The sequence below is a fragment of the Suillus subaureus genome (genome assembly GCF_016647635.1).
Source record: "Suillus subaureus strain MN1 chromosome Unknown BJ212scaffold_16, whole genome shotgun sequence".
Taxonomy (NCBI): Eukaryota; Fungi; Basidiomycota; class Agaricomycetes; order Boletales; family Suillaceae; genus Suillus; species Suillus subaureus.
In genome coordinates this window covers 489377-506984 of record NW_024538572.1, presented here as the reverse complement: position 1 = coordinate 506984, position 17608 = coordinate 489377, and the positions used below count along the sequence as shown (strand labels likewise).

The window sequence follows — 17608 nt, the reverse complement described above, 5'->3', positions numbered from 1 at the left end:
CACCGTTTCTGGTGGGCAGTGAGACACAAAGACTCGAGATCCCAGCCGAACAGCTGAACAAAGCACTCAGTCATGAAAAGCACTATGTATGCATCATCTTGACGCACCACAGTCAAATCCTCATATATTTGAGGTATGAATTTCGATGAGAAAGCGCCCGAGTTGACAGCAGCGCTGAAGAGGTCAGCAGCTTCGTCATGACGTGCGCCATCGAAAGCATTGATTCCGAGCTGAACGCGTAGATATGCCTAACATACGAGGTGTAAAGATCAGCATCGATCACCAAGCGTAGCCGCATGGCACTTACTTCCACGACACGACACCCGAGAAGACCAGTTTCCGGACAAGCGGCAGCTAGCTCTTTGATGAGCAACATTGCTTCCTCATGTTGATCTGCATTGAAGAGGGCGATGGCCTGAAAACCGCAATGAAACAGAGAATATGCGAGACAAATGGAATTTACCTTGATCAGGAGAAGACAATGGTTGGTTTCTGAATCTTGGTTCGTGAACATGGATGCGACGTCGAATGCTATCCTTGCCTCCCGGATGTGGCCTTTTCCGCAGAGGGTGATGCCCTTTGAGATGTAGCCTGTTAATGAGGGCTGAATGCTGATGGACTATATCACGAATGAAGCAAGCCTTCAGTAAGAGGGCCATGATGGGTCAGTATAACTGACCTTGATTGCATCATCGAGGGCAAGGTCCCAGGCGTGTTTTCGGGACATAACGAATGAGCGATGGGAATATAAAATATACTCGTTAGTGTCCGTGTGGATCTCTTGGGTGAGTAACTCTTGAGCGGCGTCCAGGTCCCCAGCGATGCATGCATCGCAGGCTGTCGTAATACCTTATATCTGCACGAAGGATGATCTACTTGTGGTACATGAGTCAAGAATGGAAACTTACCTTTGAATTGGGTACTGCCCACTCTGAGATCTTATTAAATTCGCCTGCGCTGAAGATATGCTTGCCGTCCGCAGAGAAAGTCACAGATTCTGGCCAGGACGAGGACTGGAAGATGGCGATGGTTCGTCGATCTGAGAACCGCCAGAGACGGATATCACGATCGGTGTGAAAAGATGCAGAAGCAGCGAGGGTGCCAGCAGGATGAATGGCAATGGTGGTGATAACGTTGGTGTGACCTTCCCAGGGATGACCGACCTGCTTCCAAGTCGTTGTATCCCACTCTCGTATGATACCACTATGATCTGGACCTTCGCCTCCTGAAAGAATGCGTGTGCCATCGGGTGTCCACATGCAGAGTGATGTTGCGTGAGCGCTGAGCCTTGAAAGATGCGACACATTCCCTCGTGCCCGGATTATAAATTCCGATGTTCCCGAATGTTCCGATGGCAAGAAGTTCACCAGAAGGTGAATATCGAACGTGGGCCGTGCTCACGCAAGTGGGATCAGAATCATACTTGATTGGTTCTCCTTGCATCTGCCACGTTTTGGTACACCAAAACTTCACCATCTTGTCCCTTGAACCAGTGGCCAGCACCGCACCATCCGGAGAAAAATCCAATGAGTTCATCCAATCGGAGTGGCCTTTGATGGGTTGAGTGAGAGATTCACCAGTTTCACCGTGCCAGCCGATGATTTCTCCTTTTGAATCACCACTTGCTATTATTTGACCATCTCGTGATACCGCCAATGCCCACACCCAATTGCGATGTCCCTCCATCTTCTTCAACACAACACCTGTCTCCAAGTCCCAAAGACGAAGTGTCTTGTCGTCCGAGCCCGAAACCATTCGTCGCTTATCTGGGAAAACTGCGACTGCCATTACGGCAAGCTCATGATCATCAAAAGTTCGAAGGGGTGTGGTGCTTGGAATGAGCTGTAACATTTTACTTGATGTTGAGCACGGTCGGGGGGTTGTGGGTGTCTTTCTCTAAGCTGCAGAGGTGTGTGTATTATGCGTTTTTGCTATTCATTACCCTAACCTAATTTGTTTCCTTCCATACGCCCAAGACACGAGGCAGTTCGCCTCCGTTCCGGCAAGAATGGTCCCTGGGCCTACAAGTTATAACCGCCTTGACAGCACTGTGTACATGTGTTCGACTCATGTCTTCACAGCTTCCAGAATATACCCCGTCCCGTCCAATGGCATAGCGCACTTGCTACTTCCCGGTCTTCGAATTTGGCTGAAAGCTATCTATCCCACATAGATTGCAGCATAAATATCAGTTTCTCCAACATTTCATCATGCAACGTGTCCGAGTGCACTTAGCATACTGCCATATCATCTCCTCATCTTATCGATTCCCAAGATCTGCTTGTGTGCCAGATGCAACCAAATTTCTCTCATCACGTCTCCAACCCGCTTCTAATGGAGAAGTGTCTATCTTTCAATATACGTTTTATATAAATCATAATTTTCAAAGGTGTCACAGCCTTGCTTACAGCCCTTTGCTTCAAGCTCATCTCGGTTTCTCAGCTGACTCCCGGCTCAACTGGTTTCAGTTTTTCTCATTCGCTCATAATCTTCTCGTGTCCATTCTTGTTGCAATCATGCATCAGTGAGCTCGCATTACAGTCAAAGCCACACGAGCCCGCATTTCATCATTGACGTGTCACTGCAGTGTTCAGCAATGTTGTGTTATCGATCGCTGCCCACACGTCTACCCCACACCACTTGAGTATCGCAACATTCAAGCAATTATTCTATACAAGTGTACAGTGACGGCTCGGGACACCAAGGCCAGATTGGCGCAGCAGCGATTTTGTTCAGAACAGGGTGTCAACCCCACAAACTCCTCTTTCATCTAGGATCCGATGAAGAGCACACGGTTTTCGAAGCTGAAGCGGTAGGTCTCACGTTAGCTGCTGAACTCATTGTCACAGAAGAGGACCCCGTCTACCCTATCTCCATTTTCGTGGACAACCAAGCTGTCATCCAAGCCGGTGAGAGCCACTACTCGAACCCAGGATCCTACTTAATCGATCGCTTCCGAGAACGTCTCAACAAGTTAGCCAGGAACGAAGCAGACTTCCGAATCACACTAAGATGGGTACCGGGCCACTCTGACGTCCATGGGAATGAAGAAGCCGACAAGCACGCAAAGAAGGCAGCAGAGGGCCGGCACTGTAACAGCCCATCAGGAACCCTCCCCGAATTCCTACGTTACAACACCTTACCACTAAGCATATCCGCGCTGCAGCAAGCCCACCACAAAGTAACTGATGAACATTGGAAGCGCCCCTGGCGCAAATCACCGAGATTCAATCGTATGAATCGCATTGACCCCAAGTTGCTGCATCGTTCCTTTGTCAAGCTGACTGCGGACTTCCCTAAACGCCTAACCGGCCTCTATATTGCTCTACGCACGCAGCATATCCCCCTCCGCAAGTACCTGCACCACATAGGCAAAGCTCCCTCTCCCAGTTGTCCGCACTGTCCAAATGTGGACGAAACAGTACCGCACTACCTTCTCGACTGCCCACAATACCGTAGAGAGCACCATGCGCTACTCCTAGAACTGGGTCGCGATGCCATGTCCCTATCCTTCCTCCTCTCAGACCCCTCTGCCACACCAAGCCTCGTCCGGTTCATCAACTCCACAAAACGACTCAGCAAGACATTCGGTGAAGTACCCCTGCCTCGCAAGCCACCGGACTGATAAAGCTTCGTAAATATGTAGATAAAAATGAATGTAAACAAACCCCGCAAGAACGAACCACCCCCCCCACCTTCACCCTCAAATAATGTAACAACACACCTGTATAATCTCTGTACACCACCACCCACTCGCCTACATGGATTCACCCACCAAACGCGTATCTGGCCACTCCTTCTGCCTCCAAGGACCACCCATACCATACATGTTCATATCACAAAATCCTGTACCAGCCCGCTGCTTGCGGCCGAGTACGTGTCAATTCGATATCATGACAGCCTACATATTACGCACATAGTACCCTTAAAAAGTCATCTCACTCTTCGAACAGCGCGTCTAAAACGGCCAGCAGGAACGGCGGACTGATGGGGGTACGCCTCACATCAGGGCATTCGCGTATTCTAGAGATGCGGATAGGACACCGGGGGTCCCTTAGATTAGTTCGTATTGTCCTACATAGAGTATTACTCTGCAAAGGACAGAAACTGGAATCAAAAAAAAAAAAAAGCAATTATTCACAGTACAAGAACTTTCAGGTCCAAGGTCTCACCTTACGGCTCGCTGTAGACCAGTATAAAGAGTCTGCAAATCACATCTGTGGTACGTCTTGAATCTGGATACCCGTACTCTCCAAGACCTGAAAGGATGGCGACGACAAGATCGAGCAAGCGCATGTCAAAGTGTAATCTTACTCGGTGGCGTGTGCATCAGGTCCAATGAGGCTCATGACAATTGGAGTTTGTAACTCTGTATTTTCATTACCGGGCCCAGGATCCGCTGGGACCCAAGCCAGAGACTAGGCAACTAGTCGCAGTGCAATCGAGACAACGCCCACCTCTGCTCAAATCGCAGACGCATTTTCCCGAAGCTCGCATTTGAGTACAACTACCGCCTACTATCATGATTAGTGCGGTGCGCACACATCAAGCAAAATGAAAACCAAACACGCCTGGGAGGAGCTTGGGAGCATTCTGGGGCTCAGTGAGACAAGTGTAGACTGTCAGCGCCCCTCAAAATGCAGACATGCACAGCGGCCGTGGCAGTCGAATGGCTTATGACGATGAAGTCTTAAGAGTGATTATACGTGGGATCCACCACTACTTTGGGAGGGAATATGGCAATGTATTCTGTTTGCTGCTCATCCGTCGTTGTCACTCCAGTACTAAAAGTCAGGGTCTTCAGGCGATAATTTGACTGTAACAAGCATGCCGTCAACTGTTCATGAGGTGGTTGCACGGCGCGAGCTGCGAACTCATGCACTTTACATCAGTAAACCCGTGAGTTCTTGCTGGGGATTATGCTGATTATGGTGCTTTTACATAGCCATATATTGCTTTATATTGCTTTATATCACTTTATATTCTAATGTGACGAAAACCTTTCCTATATATTACGATATCTTCTTCTCACAGGTTCTCTGATGCTTGGGGGGTGTGGGGTATCGAACACGGAGGATACGTGCAATAGTTGTATATAGCGAGCTTCAACTTGAAGCGAGCCCAAATTGGGAAGTGACAGATCCGTATCCTTGCATGCACGGAGTACATCCCTAATTACCCTATCATTACCGTCTCCCAAGCTACTGCTGATTGTTGCGAGAACAGGCGAGCGAACGACGGGAGAGGGAGCTAGAACACAAAGGTACGATCTCAGTTTCAACTAGAACTCATATTAACGTGTATAGTACCTAGAACACAAAGGTACGCTACGGTTTTGGTCAGTAATTGCTGACATACATGTTTCCAAGTACTCACATCTCAGTTTCAACTAGAACTGAGATGTGCGCGTCTGATGGGCGCTTGGTTTTATAGGAAGGTAAGTAAGGAACGCAAAGGTGAAGTTTTCTGACATATGTATATTGCAGGGCGCAAGCCGATGTCATTTGGGCGCAGCCTATTGGCCCGTCTGCCTCATGCGCTCGGACCTCTCTCTCTCGCTCGTACCTATCATGTCGGATCCTTCGGACTTCAACACTGATATCGACGAGGATTAATTCAAGATATTCATGCGGTCTTGTTGGTTCTCCTTGCGTATTCACAAATGCCACTCTAGCTATCCACGTGTTGCTACTCAAAATTGTGTCACAGCGTGAAACTTGAATATATTTCTCGTACATGCAAATAAGGTGTGATAATAAGCTTTCATTTTTTCTCGTCGTCATCGGGGTCGATCGTATTCTCAGAGACCACAAAGGGTTAATGGTGCCAGAGATATTCACTTCTTCACCGTCGGCAACCAGGGCAGACAAACACCTATAGTACTAGTAGCATAGAAGACAATAAAGATAAGCCCATTGCATAAATACGTGAAGCCCAATATCATCATTTTAGGAAATGTGTTACTACCAAGGAAGGAATAAGGGCAACATACTCTGCTCGCTGTTCATCTGTCGTTACCATCCCAGCGCCGATAATCAGGCTCTCCAAGGGACAGTTCGACCGTGTCAAGAATGCTTTTACTTCTTCATAAGGCCATGCTCGTGAACCCGAAATTTCAAGTATGCGTAAATTGGGGAATGTCACAATATTGAACAGGCTAGGTAGTAGGGAGGTCGCGCCCGTGTCGGCGTCGAGGATGCGTAAGGATTGAAGTGTGGTGTGCGTCAGCACCATGGTCGAGTCGGTAGCTGGGATTCGCTCGCTCGTATGTTTATGAATCACTAACAAGGAGAGGTTGGAGGATGGACGGATCAAGCGGATGACCACACTCAGGGAGCATAGTGAGACCTCGATATGTGTCAGGCGAGCCGATGCAGCGATAGGAGATAAGTCCCTGTCGAGGGAGAACGACCCTGTAACCTTGAGACTGCGCACGGTCGATGGAACTACCTCGATGCAATTCGCAACAGTTGACGAAGTACGACTGGTCGTGTTGTTTAAAACCAGCTCCTGGTGTGCTAGGAATCCCCTAAATACCTCGGGGGTGCCGCGGACACAAGGGATAGAGAGAGACGAGATGTGATAGCCGTGAGGCTGAAGAAACTTTTGCAACTTGACCATCTGGTTTGCATAGCAATCGATTAGCAACGAGAGCGGACGTCCTCGTGATCGCTCCAGGCATAAGTGGTAGAGATTTTCTTGCTGCTGCAAGTTTCTACGGTTCTTGAGCTTCAAGTGCAGCCTGCACCATAAAATGGGCATGTCCACAGCAACATTCCTCCATTTTCGGCATATTCTGGTCAATAGCACCAGAGCTTGGTTTTGTGCGAGCGATAGGTGGCTATCTTCCGGAAGGCAGTAAATAAAAATTTGGGATAGGACTTCAGTTGGCAGACCCCAGAGAGATGATATGAGTCGCTTATGCAAATTCATGGACTGGGTAATCTTGTCCTGCTTTTTGACGAGTTGTTCGTGAAGGTTGTTGACAGTATCCACGACTGTTTTCAGGCCTGACATTTCGCGCAAAACTCCATCCAACTGCTGTTGGTGTTCGGTAATAATTGCACGAATACATGGGGCCTCGAACCTTCCAGCAGAGCAGTCGTTGGTCAAACCGGCCTGGGAGTGCAGAATCTCGAGGTCTGGTATCTGGTCATCATCAATGAACAAATTCCCGAAATATCGTGCAGAGTTGATGACATACGATTGCTTGTGAACGATCGGTAGCGAATATATACGGCTGTTCTTATTACATTCAGAACCGAGAGCCTATAAAACTGAGCACTTACAATATCATGTACCATCTTCTGCAGTTCACCATTGGTATCGGCAGAGAGCGAGGAGAACTTGACAAATTTTGAGTTACCGACTGTCTGCATGTCGTTGACAATGTAACATGGGGCAGGTCAAGATGTTCAAGGAAGATGAAAATAAATTATACCACTATAACTTGACTGCTTATAAACATCTGGCTAGGTCACAATACCACCGCCACACGGCAGCACCTGTGAAAGGGGGGTATGTATAATATTTGCGCTCCAGTGAAAGAATATAAGGCATGGTGCCACTTCATACAATCACACTTGTTGAGATCACTACGTACCTTGCATGCTAGGTCAAAGGCTAGCCAAAAGGCTTCCCTTTGTCCGCTGTCCGAGTAGTGCCACCGCTGCATCATTGGCAGCGACGCCTTTATTCTCTCGTCTCCTACTAGGATACACATGGGGTGCAGAGTAATCATTGGAATTATTATAGGGACAACGAGACAATGTACGAGTCGGTGCTGATAGGGCACGGATGATGGGTCTGGATCACTAGTTGGCTGCCTAAATAGGGTTGGTCCTGCTATAGACACATTAACTTATTTGGAGCTGCGAAGAGAGATAGCTTACAAAGTGGTAGTGGCGTAGAGCGACTACAAGTCCCTGTAGCCCAATATCATTACATGTATTAATCGCGACCATAACACATGGGATCCACGACTACATATGGGCAATGTATGTCGCTCGTTGCTCATCTGTCGCCGTCACTCCAGCACCAAAGACCAAACTCTCCAGCGGACAATTTGACCCTGCCGAGAATGCCGTCAATTGCGCATGAGGCCATATTCTTTTTCTTTTACAGGCTTTAAGTTGAAGCAAATCTGGAGGTGGCAGGGCATCGAACTGGGCATGTGTTTGGAATGGTTGTATATAGCGAGCTTCAAGCAAATGTAGATCGGGGAGTGATAGGGCAACGAACGGGCCGCTAAAGGTATTGTGTTCCTGAGGTCATGAGCAACCCGTAAGGATTGAAGTTTGGTATGTGTGAAGGACTCGATAGTTCGTAGTAGCTGGGACTTGGCACCTGCACGAATCGTTAACGAAGAGAGGTCGGCACACAGATAGAGCAAGTGAGGTACTAGATCCATTTGACTAATGGCAAGCTCGAGATTTGTCAAGTGAGCCAATAGGGGATTGAAGGCAGAGAAGTCCTCGAGTTGGAATACTGGCCATGTTACTTTGAGGTCGCGCATAGTGAACGACAGTTGCGAAACAGATTGTGTAATAGCTGAAATAGCGGAATCACCACTGACACCTATTGCTGGTTCCCGAAGCGCTGGGAGATCTGTTAACATATGTTCAAGTTTGTCGGCGTCGAGGGAAAAACGGATAGAAAGAGACGAGATTTGATTGACGTAAGGCTGAATAAGGCTTCGTATTTTGGTAGTCGAGTTACCTGTGTAGCACTGAAATTCCAATGGGTGGAAGTCCTTGTGATCTTCTGAGCCATGAGTCATAGCAGAAGCTATCGGCTGCCAGTCTGCCATGGACTTCGTTGACGTCCAAGTATAGCCTACACCATAAACTGGGCAAACCCACAGCAACATCCTTCCATCGGCGGCAAATTCTCGTCAAGAGCAGGGGTGCGAGCTTTGATGAAGGATACAAGTAACGGTATTTCGGGAGAGAATGGACAAGAATTTGGGATGTGATTTCAGTTGGCAAGCGCTAGAGAGCCATTGCAAATTTGTTGTGCAAATTAATAGACTGGGCGATCTTGTCCTTCTTTTCGACGAGTTATCGGTGAATATGGTTGATACTGTCCATCACTGTTTCCAGGCCTGAGTTCTCATACAAAACTCCATCCAATTGCTCCTGGCGTTCAGTGACAATGGCGCTGATACCGTAGTCTTTGAGTTCGATAGCAGAGTGATTGGCAGGAAAAAATCTGGCTCGGGAGTATGGGGTTTCGAGGTCTGGCATCTGACTATTTTAAACGAATGGAACTGGTGCATCATACAGATTCGACATAAGTACTTGAGAACGAGCGAGTTGAAATGAATGTTAATTATTGTTATACTCAGACTGGCGAGTGCCTATAAAACTAAGCTCTTACGATATTCTGCAGTATACCGATTGCATCAGAGAGTGAGGAGAAGTCGACATTTAGGTTAACCGTCTGGCTCTGCATGTTGTTTGTTGCACAATGCACAGGTTAAAACGTTCGAGGAGGATGGCGTGGTTTGAAGCTGCCGGCAATCTCAGCTTCCACTTCCGCACATTTGGATCAAGTTGTACATAAGCATAGTACTAGCCCGCACTCATCTCATACTAACTTAGCTGCTGTCACAACGCTCGCCATGCCTACTGGCCTTGCAAAGCGACTCAGCGGGTGAATACTTGTCGAAGGGCAATTGCACTCGATGGCTTCAGCAAATTTGATGCACTGGGCCAAACCTTTTGTGCACATTACATCGCCGACATAACCGATCAACAACGTTAGAGACAGCATGCACTGGCAGGATCTGGATGGTCGCTGAGATAGGATGTGTGGTGAGAGCCCATGTGCATGCATGGATGCACATGACACTGAGTAGACCTTCAAGTGAAGTTTGACTTCCTTGTCGGCTCCCACTGCAGGAAAAAGGAAGTGCGAAACATTACAAGAGACGCAGCTACACGCCGAAATCGACGCCAACTTTTGAACCTGCATATATATATATCCTAGCAGAATATAATGTTACATGAAATCAATTGCCCTCTTACGAGCACGAGGAGGTCCGCTTTCCTGTCCACTAACCTGACCGCCTTCATCAGGGGACACATCAGTGATAGGCAGGGCCTTCACGATATCCGGCGGGGGCTTTTCAACCCACATATCCTCACCTCCATCCCGATCCCGATCCTTCCGTTTCTTTTTCCTCGGCCTCTCGCTATCCCGATCTCGGTGTGTTTGACGCGCAGCAGTGAGCGACAATGACTCTCCCCCATCCTCGTCTACATCAAAAGAAACAAGCGTGCCACCCTTGGAACTCTTCTGTTTCTTGTTTCTCTTTTCCTTCTTTTCCTTTTCCCCGTCTTTCGGCTTGGATCCCCTGGGTATGAAGGTAGGCTTGAACGTAGCCAGGTCAACATCTTCCACGATACCATTCGCTGGTGGTGGTGGCTTGACATCCGGGCCTGGTTGAGACGGCCCAGCTGGCACAGAGACAGCAGGGGGCTCGTCCACCTCGTCGTCATTGTCCATGCGATCCTTCTCCTCATCGCTCTCCTCATCATCACTCGCAAAAATTGCTTTAAAAATATCCATCCCGGGACGCTCATACGTGAGCACGTCATCCCCCTGCCCATCATCTTCCCCCAAGCCAATATTCGCAACGTCGCGCTTGCTACTCCCGGACCCCCCACTGTCCACTTGCGTCGCTCCCGCACTTGCACCTGCGAATTCGTCTGCTGACGCTGTGCTCGTGAACTCAGGTGCCGCAGCCTGCGCTGACGGCCCAGAGGTATCGACAGGGACCTCCAGATCCGGGTCCTTGACGCCAAAGCGCTTGCACAGTAGCCGTGCAGGCTGCCACGTACACACCTCGCGTGTCATAACACCATACATGCCCAGTCGAGCAGCATGCACCTTCGGAGCTTCTTCCTTTACTTCCTCCTTCGGCTTCTCCTCCGCCACGTCCATACTGTCCGCCCCCTCTTCTGGCTGTGCAGCAGGCGTATGCAGGCCCTCGACGATCTTCGGCCCGAGATCTAGAACAGCGGCACTTGTAAACCGCCCAGCCATGGCTCCAGAAACGGGGCGGAACAACGCAGCTGACTTTGCATAATCGCTTATCTCTTTTGCGAACTCCTCGGGTGTCTGCTCAGGCTTCCTGTGCGGGTGGAATTGCGCCTGAGCCAGGGTTTGCGTGTGCACGGAGGTAGGCAGTGTACCTTGCCTGCTTAGAAGGATCGGCCGTGAAGGGCTGAAAACCGTGGAGAGCAGCTTGGGCAACGTGGGGCTCGGTGTGTGTGATCCTAGGGGGCGTGGGGAGTGAAAGGCCTGGCGATGGATCATCCGACGTGGAAGGGGGAGCAAAGCGGCTCCCAGTGGTGTTCTTAATGCGTTCTTGGTCTTTCTTGGAGATGTACTCGAAGATGGACCTGGGTGCAGAAGGGAGGGGTGTCTCACCGAGTGCTGCTCCCCGCTATTCATAGCATGTAAGCACGTGAGATCTGTAGAAGATGAACTTTGTCAAACCTGGTTCGCAGAGATGCCTGTTTTCCATTGGGCGTGCGACTGAGTTTGTGACGGAGGAAGTATGGCTGCGTTCTCTTTATCTTTTGAATTAGCTTTCTCCCTCTCCCAAACGCGTTTGGGATTTGGCGTCCAGTCTTTTGGCACATCTGGTATTGGGAAGCTGGTGATTGTGAATATCCCATGAGGAACGTACGCGCAAAAAGAGCTACTAACCAAAGATCCTCCGCTACGGGTTTCTCGGATATGACGAACCCGTTTAAAGGCTGTCTCCCATCACGAAACGTTACTAGCCCAGTAGAAGGTCTCTAGAATTCATAAGCTGAACCGTAATGTCCCAGTTCCCTCAGATGAGGACCTACTTGAGGTTGTGCTACCTTTCCTAAATCCCGTGCGCCTTGCGATCGCGAACTCATAAAAACCCGCTCCTCATCATGGAGATCATTCGCATCGTATGCATGACGATTCCTACCGTGAACTTGGGACTGATCATAAACATCTAAGTCGTCGTCGTCTGCATCATTCAGCGCGCCGAGGCCAAAACCACCTGTCGTCACAAGTCAGAGTCAAAAGATCGCATACAGAAGCAACAGCAAGAATACGCGCCAGCTAAACGTGGGCCGTTGGATTGTTTGGAAGTCTCAGGCGCAACGCCAAGACTCGCATGCAGCCCTAGTCCAGGGTCATAGCCCAAGCCGTGAAAGTTATCTTTCCTCTCGACGATGATTAGTGGCGTGTCTCGAGGGGCGTACAGGTGTTTCTTCGCTTCCTCGTCTATGTCATCGGAAGGCACATCCGGGTCTCGGCCGAATGCCATTTCACGCTGACGCCATGTTATCCGTGGGCCGATACCCTGGCCAATGCGCCAGCCCATCTTCTTCAGAATTCGAGCGCCTACAGAGTCCTTTGGTGCTGGGAGGAGAGACCTCTCGAGTGCGAGGGTGATTGCGCTTGGTGAGATGTGTCCGGTAAGCGATGCATCACATGAGGGGATATACGTGGTACGCACTCTTTCTTGTCGGCACCCTCAGCACGTTTTCTCATCTCGTCTTGTGTGCCAAGTAAATCCATCTGCTCATGCTCATCGATCAACTTTTGATCGTCATGCATTCCTGTGAGATCTTCCTCGTCCATGAAGTCTTCTGGGCGGGAAGGGCGGTTCTTGTTGGTGGCCCTGTCGGACCGAGAAGATATGAATGTTGACGGTGTCCATCCTGGAGTAGAGTGCTAAATGGGATGCTGCGTAGGAATCTCTCCCCAGTAGACGCACCTTCCTTAGAACCCACTGTATTAAAGTACCCAGCAGAGAAACCGCCAGTAAAGGCACCATGTAACCTTCTCCGACCCTTCTCGTCCCTCACCTGAAGAATATCATGAGTTTGGAACAAGACCACGCACACAAGAGCCCACCTCTTGCTTCCATAACGGTACGAACTCGCCTGTGTCTTTCGACTTTTCGAGTGGGGGCAACGGGGTGCCGATCTGAGGTGGTCAGGGAGAGTTGGCAAGCTGTGAGGATGGGAAAAGTTTACGCACAAGGCAGAAATTCTCGTTTGCCTTTCTGCTGGATGTATCGATGCCTAGGTCACCGAGCTTGCGCTTCAGCCTCGCTGTGCTCATCGCAGTCACTGTTGGACCATCTACAGTCCAGAATAGTAACCCTAAAACATTCTAACCCTAATAACTCTGATTAGTCGGAGTTACTATATATTGAAGCTTGTTCCGGAGAGAGTTTCTATATTTCCATACCGCGTGTAATACGTAGCGCTCTACGAACTGTCCTAGGGAATACTGAGTGTACGGGATATACTAGCACAAGGAGAATAGGTGTGGTACGAAATAGCCGATACATAAATCTGTTTTGAAGTGTTGACATTACACAAATTCTATTAGGCGGCGAGACTCTTTGATCATGATTGACTATCTCCCACTCATCAAATTGCCAACTGAACTCTTATCCGACATTTCAATTTACACTAGTACTCTCCCGCAATTCGATAAGTTATCGCGTCCATCAAAGCTACCGTGACAGTCTCCCATACTGTTGACCTGGATATGTATTATATGGACGATAGAGGAAGGCTGTCACTGTGGACATGCAAAGTTTGTGGTGTAAACTGTCTGCGTCTATGAGGAGACTAGGAGCGGGATGCTTTGTGCTACGATACATGGCTCAAGCAATCACTACTGCCATTGGCACTCAGAAATTCAAACGCCGTTCATTATGGATTGCATGTTTCGGAGTGCACCTCTATTCGTGGTTCAGTGTCAACTTTCAGCATTAATGGTCAACCTTTTATCCATAGCGTCGCTCCTCTGCAACGCCCATCCGACCAAGTTGGGTCAGAAAGCGCCTGCAAACAAACAAAAAACATCGTAAGTGTCTAGTTGTAAGTAACCGTGTCTCATTAATTAATTATCAATCACCTCCAGTGCAGTCACAACCAATCGTATGTCTATTCTGATATGTCTGATACCGCAGTATTGACGGTAACCAGGCGCCAGACCTTGAAACACAGCACTCCAATGATATCGACCACCCTGCCATGCGCACGTATTAGACTCGGAGCGTTGGCGCCGTCATCGCTGATGGGCAGCACCTCATCGACAAGCGGGACAAGATCATCTACTCCGTGAACTTACACGAGGAGCTTGGGCTGGCTGTCTCTTGCTTAGCAGCTGAACTCTTATCCGAAAATTTTATGCACACACTTCCACCATTCGATGGATTATTGCCCCCATCAGAGCTACGATCTCCCATGCTATTGACCAAGATATGCCGTAGATGAAGGAAAGTTGTTGTGTGCACGTCGAGTTTATGGTGCAGACTGTTTGGTGGGTTTATGAGCTTCCACCGCTGGAACAGGCGGCGAGAAGCCTTCTGCTACAAGACGTGGCTCAAGCGATCGCGAGGACTTCCATTGTCGTTAGCACTTACGTCTCGCCCAAATCCCTTGACCCGCTTCCTCAGCCTTACACGAGTCAAATCTCGTGTCACCGTATCGTTTACTGCCCCGTCACATGTGACCTTTTGGCAAACGACCTCCCAACACTTCAGGTACTTATCGTGGATGGGTGGATCAGTGACTTTCCACATGAGAGGAGTACTGTCGCACGACCTATCTTGAACCATTCATTCACTTTGCGCAGTCCCAAAGTTAGTAGACTATCGTTCTCATTTTACTTCGCCGGCTTCGACCTCTTCAAGAATTCCAGATGGTCCCATCTCACACATGTTGAGGTCACTGCTTACCAACAAGATGCGCTCCTCAGATTACTGCAGCAGGCTCCCAACCTATCCTCAGCCAAGATTTCCATAGCTTTAAAATATACTACACACCCTTCCTTACCGGTAGAGCCATGCACGCACACGAAGCTGCAAGTCTTGCACATCAATTATTCCAGATCGCCGTTAACATTCTCCAACCTGCGTAATGCCCCTATCACTCCCCAATTTACGCGAGTTTGTGGCTGGCGTTGTATGGATGCAGTGGCCTCACGAGGAGTTTAAAGCATTTTAGTATGGTCAAAGTGTCCACTGGAGTTCCTGAGTCTTGGTGATTCAATGACAGCCTCAGAACTGGACAAGAAGCAAGCGGAATACATTGCCCTCATGCCTTCTCTTGAAGTGGTAGTGGATCTGGCTCGCGGCTACTTTGCTAGGTATCTTCGGTAGATCTATGTTATGAGATGCTTTTCTGATTTCTTGACCTGAAGCGAGGTCATTCCGATCGAGTTGCAATTAGAAAAGTTCCAACAGGTGAATAAGACTCCGCGCAAACAGTCCCATTATTCCTTATGTACGCACTGACGTCTAGTGTGTTCGTCGTGCCAGCCCACCTCAACTACATGTGACTTTCAACACGACGACGAAGGACAGGTGCAAGTATTCTTGCGAGTTCCAAAAAACACATCTTATTTGCTCTCTTGTAATTCATATAACAATCTATCCATTGCATTGATATAACTACAGTCTGAAGACTACTTATCTAAGCGAGCTTCAGATATGACTACCCACCTACTTTGCGGTGGTTGCCGGTGCAACTGTTGTACTAACAGAAGAACTGCTTGTGTTAGTGTCGCTCATCGTCGAAGCACTAGAACGGGAGTTAGCAATTATCGAAGCGATTGCAGCCGCGTTCATCCGGCTGGGTGTTACGGATGATGATGAAGGTGAAGTGGGAGAGGAAGAAGAGGATGGCGGGGAAGATGAAGTGATGGACGCAGAAGACGGTGAATCTGCAATCGGGACGAACTCGATTTCTAGTGAGCCCCTCACGGGCTGCGAGGTCGATGTCACCTGAGTGGTAGTCGTCGAGCCCATGGATGTTGCTTGAGAAGATGACGATCCTGGGATTGAAGCGACAATAGCAGCGTGGACAGATGGAGGGGGCGGCATCGATAGTGATGTCACTTGGGTGCCGGTCGCCGAGTTCGTGGAGGTTGCCTCAGAAGATGACGACCCCGGGCTTGAGGCAACAATGGCAGCGTAGACAGAAGGAGAAGGTGGCGTCGATGACGATGTAGCTTGGATGGTGGTGGACCTGGTGGAGCCCGTGGAAGTTGCTTGCGAAGAAGGCGACCCCGCGCTTGAAGCTGCAGCAGCAGCAGCAGCAGCAGCGTGGACAGCAGGAGAGGGTGTGGATGTCGAATTGCATGCTACTGGCATTGACGAACATGATGAAGATGTCATTGTAAGTGCAGCGATAGCGGCCATAGGGCTTCCAGCAGCGGAAGACGAAGATGAAGACGGAGTTGCAGTGGCGGTGTAGACGACCGTCGTGGTAATCGTCGTCGTTACCACATCGCCCGCGCTCGAGTCAGCGACATTGGTAGAAGGCGGAGGTGCAGAGACCGCAAGACTGGAAGGCCGGAACACAAGAGTCACGTTCTGTGCTTCCGGCACGGACGATGAAGTGGTGGGCCGAGGCGCATACGTGGAGCTGGCGGTACTAGATCCGGCGGATGTCATCGTGTTGGAGCCTGTGGTGGAAGAAGTCGTAGTGTCCCGCTCAACAAACATCGCATGCGAGGAAGTGCTGCTGTCACTGTTCGTCCACACTGGCTTGATGACACCAGTAGAGGGATTGTACTCGAAGATCTGGCTTTTGTGTGGATCCGCAGCCAATATGGTGTAGTCGACGATAGGCGCCATACCGTTGGCATATGAGTAATCCAAGTTTTTGACGTCATTTTCGGATTCCGACGGACGGCACTTCTCCATCACCATTGGCTCAGGCCCAGACGGGTTCGGGTCAAAAGTCGCGCAGTAGAGGGAATCCAAGATATCAGTTTGAACCATGACGTGTTTCGTCGTGTTTGCTATGAAGATATTTGAGTTCAGCGATAAAACAAGTGCAACAAGATAAATACCAGGGTCGCTGAATGAGCTGTCGTTAGCGTCGACCAAGTAGAACTGCGTCCCGTTTGTGCTCGACGCATTGAGAGGGAAGGAACCGCTACTACTGGTCGAGTTGGTAGACGTATTATTGGTGGAGTTATATGTCGAAGGATCGAGGGCAAGAGATGCGAGGTGCTGGCCTTGCCCTCCGCTCTAGAAGTGCGATTATAAGAGCATAGAAGTGGGGAGAAAAAGTTCCATACCACAATGTCAATAATCCCAGAAACAAGACCGGACGTATCGCGACGACCCAGTCTTCGTTTTGACGAGCGCGTGGAGGCTGCTCCCCTGGAGACTAGATAGTTATTTCCACCTGCACCATGGACGAGAGCAGACGAGCGGCGAGAGAGAGGAGTAGGACGACGTGAGAATGTATCGCGCGGCGAGAAAGGTGGATGAACATCATCGCCGTGAACATGAGCAAAACTGAGACCCAGAATTCCGGCCAGCGGGCTCGATGGGTCGGAATCGGAAAACCTGAAGAACCTCTGCAATATTGGTAGGTATCAGAAGACGCCAGCAAAAGACAAGCTAACTTACCGAGCTAGGAGTATCGGTGATCGACTTTCCTTTGCCCTCGGAGGGTTTGTTGGGAACATGTCCGGCAGTCAGCCTCGGAAGTGAAATGATAGTGCGGGGCTTATCAGCCTCATATGCAGCGGCAATCCGGTTGCCACTGGGATGGCATGCAATATATGCAGCGTC

The 17608-nt window shown here is 49.5% G+C and overlaps 5 protein-coding genes across 5 annotated transcripts; 1 reads left to right on the top strand and 4 right to left on the bottom strand.

Annotated features, from left to right (window-relative positions):
* Positions 1–6747: 6747 nt before the first annotated feature.
* Positions 6748–7200, bottom strand: BJ212DRAFT_1430571 (uncharacterized protein; the record flags this gene model as incomplete). Its single annotated transcript, XM_041337687.1, has 1 exon — positions 6748–7200. A coding segment is annotated over exon 1 (270 nt), but the record flags the coding sequence as incomplete, so codon positions are not given.
* Positions 7201–8714: 1514 nt separating this feature from the next.
* Positions 8715–8984, bottom strand: BJ212DRAFT_1271589 (uncharacterized protein; the record flags this gene model as incomplete). Its single annotated transcript, XM_041330966.1, has 1 exon — positions 8715–8984. A coding segment is annotated over one exon (270 nt), but the record flags the coding sequence as incomplete, so codon positions are not given.
* A 990-nt stretch (positions 8985–9974) lies between these two features.
* On the bottom strand, positions 9975–13157 carry BJ212DRAFT_1354770 (uncharacterized protein). The gene is made up of 10 exons (XM_041335635.1): positions 13039–13157; positions 12913–12984; positions 12773–12863; positions 12512–12716; positions 12109–12452; positions 11865–12049; positions 11719–11810; positions 11506–11665; positions 11239–11452; positions 9975–11198 (listed from the first exon to the last, which is right to left on the bottom strand). Exons 1-10 carry the CDS (start codon positions 13120–13122, stop codon positions 10003–10005), a joined length of 2643 nt encoding a protein of 880 aa, XP_041193119.1. The 5' UTR covers positions 13123–13157; the 3' UTR covers positions 9975–10002.
* Positions 13158–14090: 933 nt separating this feature from the next.
* BJ212DRAFT_191227 (uncharacterized protein) lies at positions 14091–15054 on the top strand. The gene has a single exon (XM_041342600.1). It carries the CDS (start codon positions 14288–14290, stop codon positions 15011–15013), a length of 726 nt encoding a protein of 241 aa, XP_041193118.1. The 5' UTR covers positions 14091–14287; the 3' UTR covers positions 15014–15054.
* Positions 15055–15396: 342 nt separating this feature from the next.
* On the bottom strand, positions 15397–17138 carry BJ212DRAFT_191184 (uncharacterized protein). The gene is made up of 2 exons (XM_041342599.1): positions 16876–17138; positions 15397–16824 (listed from the first exon to the last, which is right to left on the bottom strand). The coding sequence occupies exon 2, from the start codon at positions 16802–16804 to the stop codon at positions 15521–15523; it is 1284 nt and encodes a 427-aa protein (XP_041193117.1). The 5' UTR covers positions 16805–16824; positions 16876–17138; the 3' UTR covers positions 15397–15520.
* Between the last annotated feature and the right edge of the window lie 470 nt (positions 17139–17608).

Coding starts and splice junctions, on each gene's coding strand:
- BJ212DRAFT_1354770 (XM_041335635.1), bottom strand. CDS start 13,122: ATGAGCACAGCGAGGCTGAAGCGCAAGCTCGGTGACCTAGGCATCGAT. Junction 12,985..13,038: donor CAAACGAGAATTTCTGCCTT/GTGCGTAAACTT, acceptor TGACCACCTCAG/ATCGGCACCCCGTTGCCCCC. Junction 12,453..12,511: donor GAGGGTGCCGACAAGAAAGA/GTGCGTACCACG, acceptor CATCTCACCAAG/CGCAATCACCCTCGCACTCG.
- BJ212DRAFT_191227 (XM_041342600.1), top strand. CDS start 14,288: ATGAAGGAAAGTTGTTGTGTGCACGTCGAGTTTATGGTGCAGACTGTT.
- BJ212DRAFT_191184 (XM_041342599.1), bottom strand. CDS start 16,804: ATGGTTCAAACTGATATCTTGGATTCCCTCTACTGCGCGACTTTTGAC.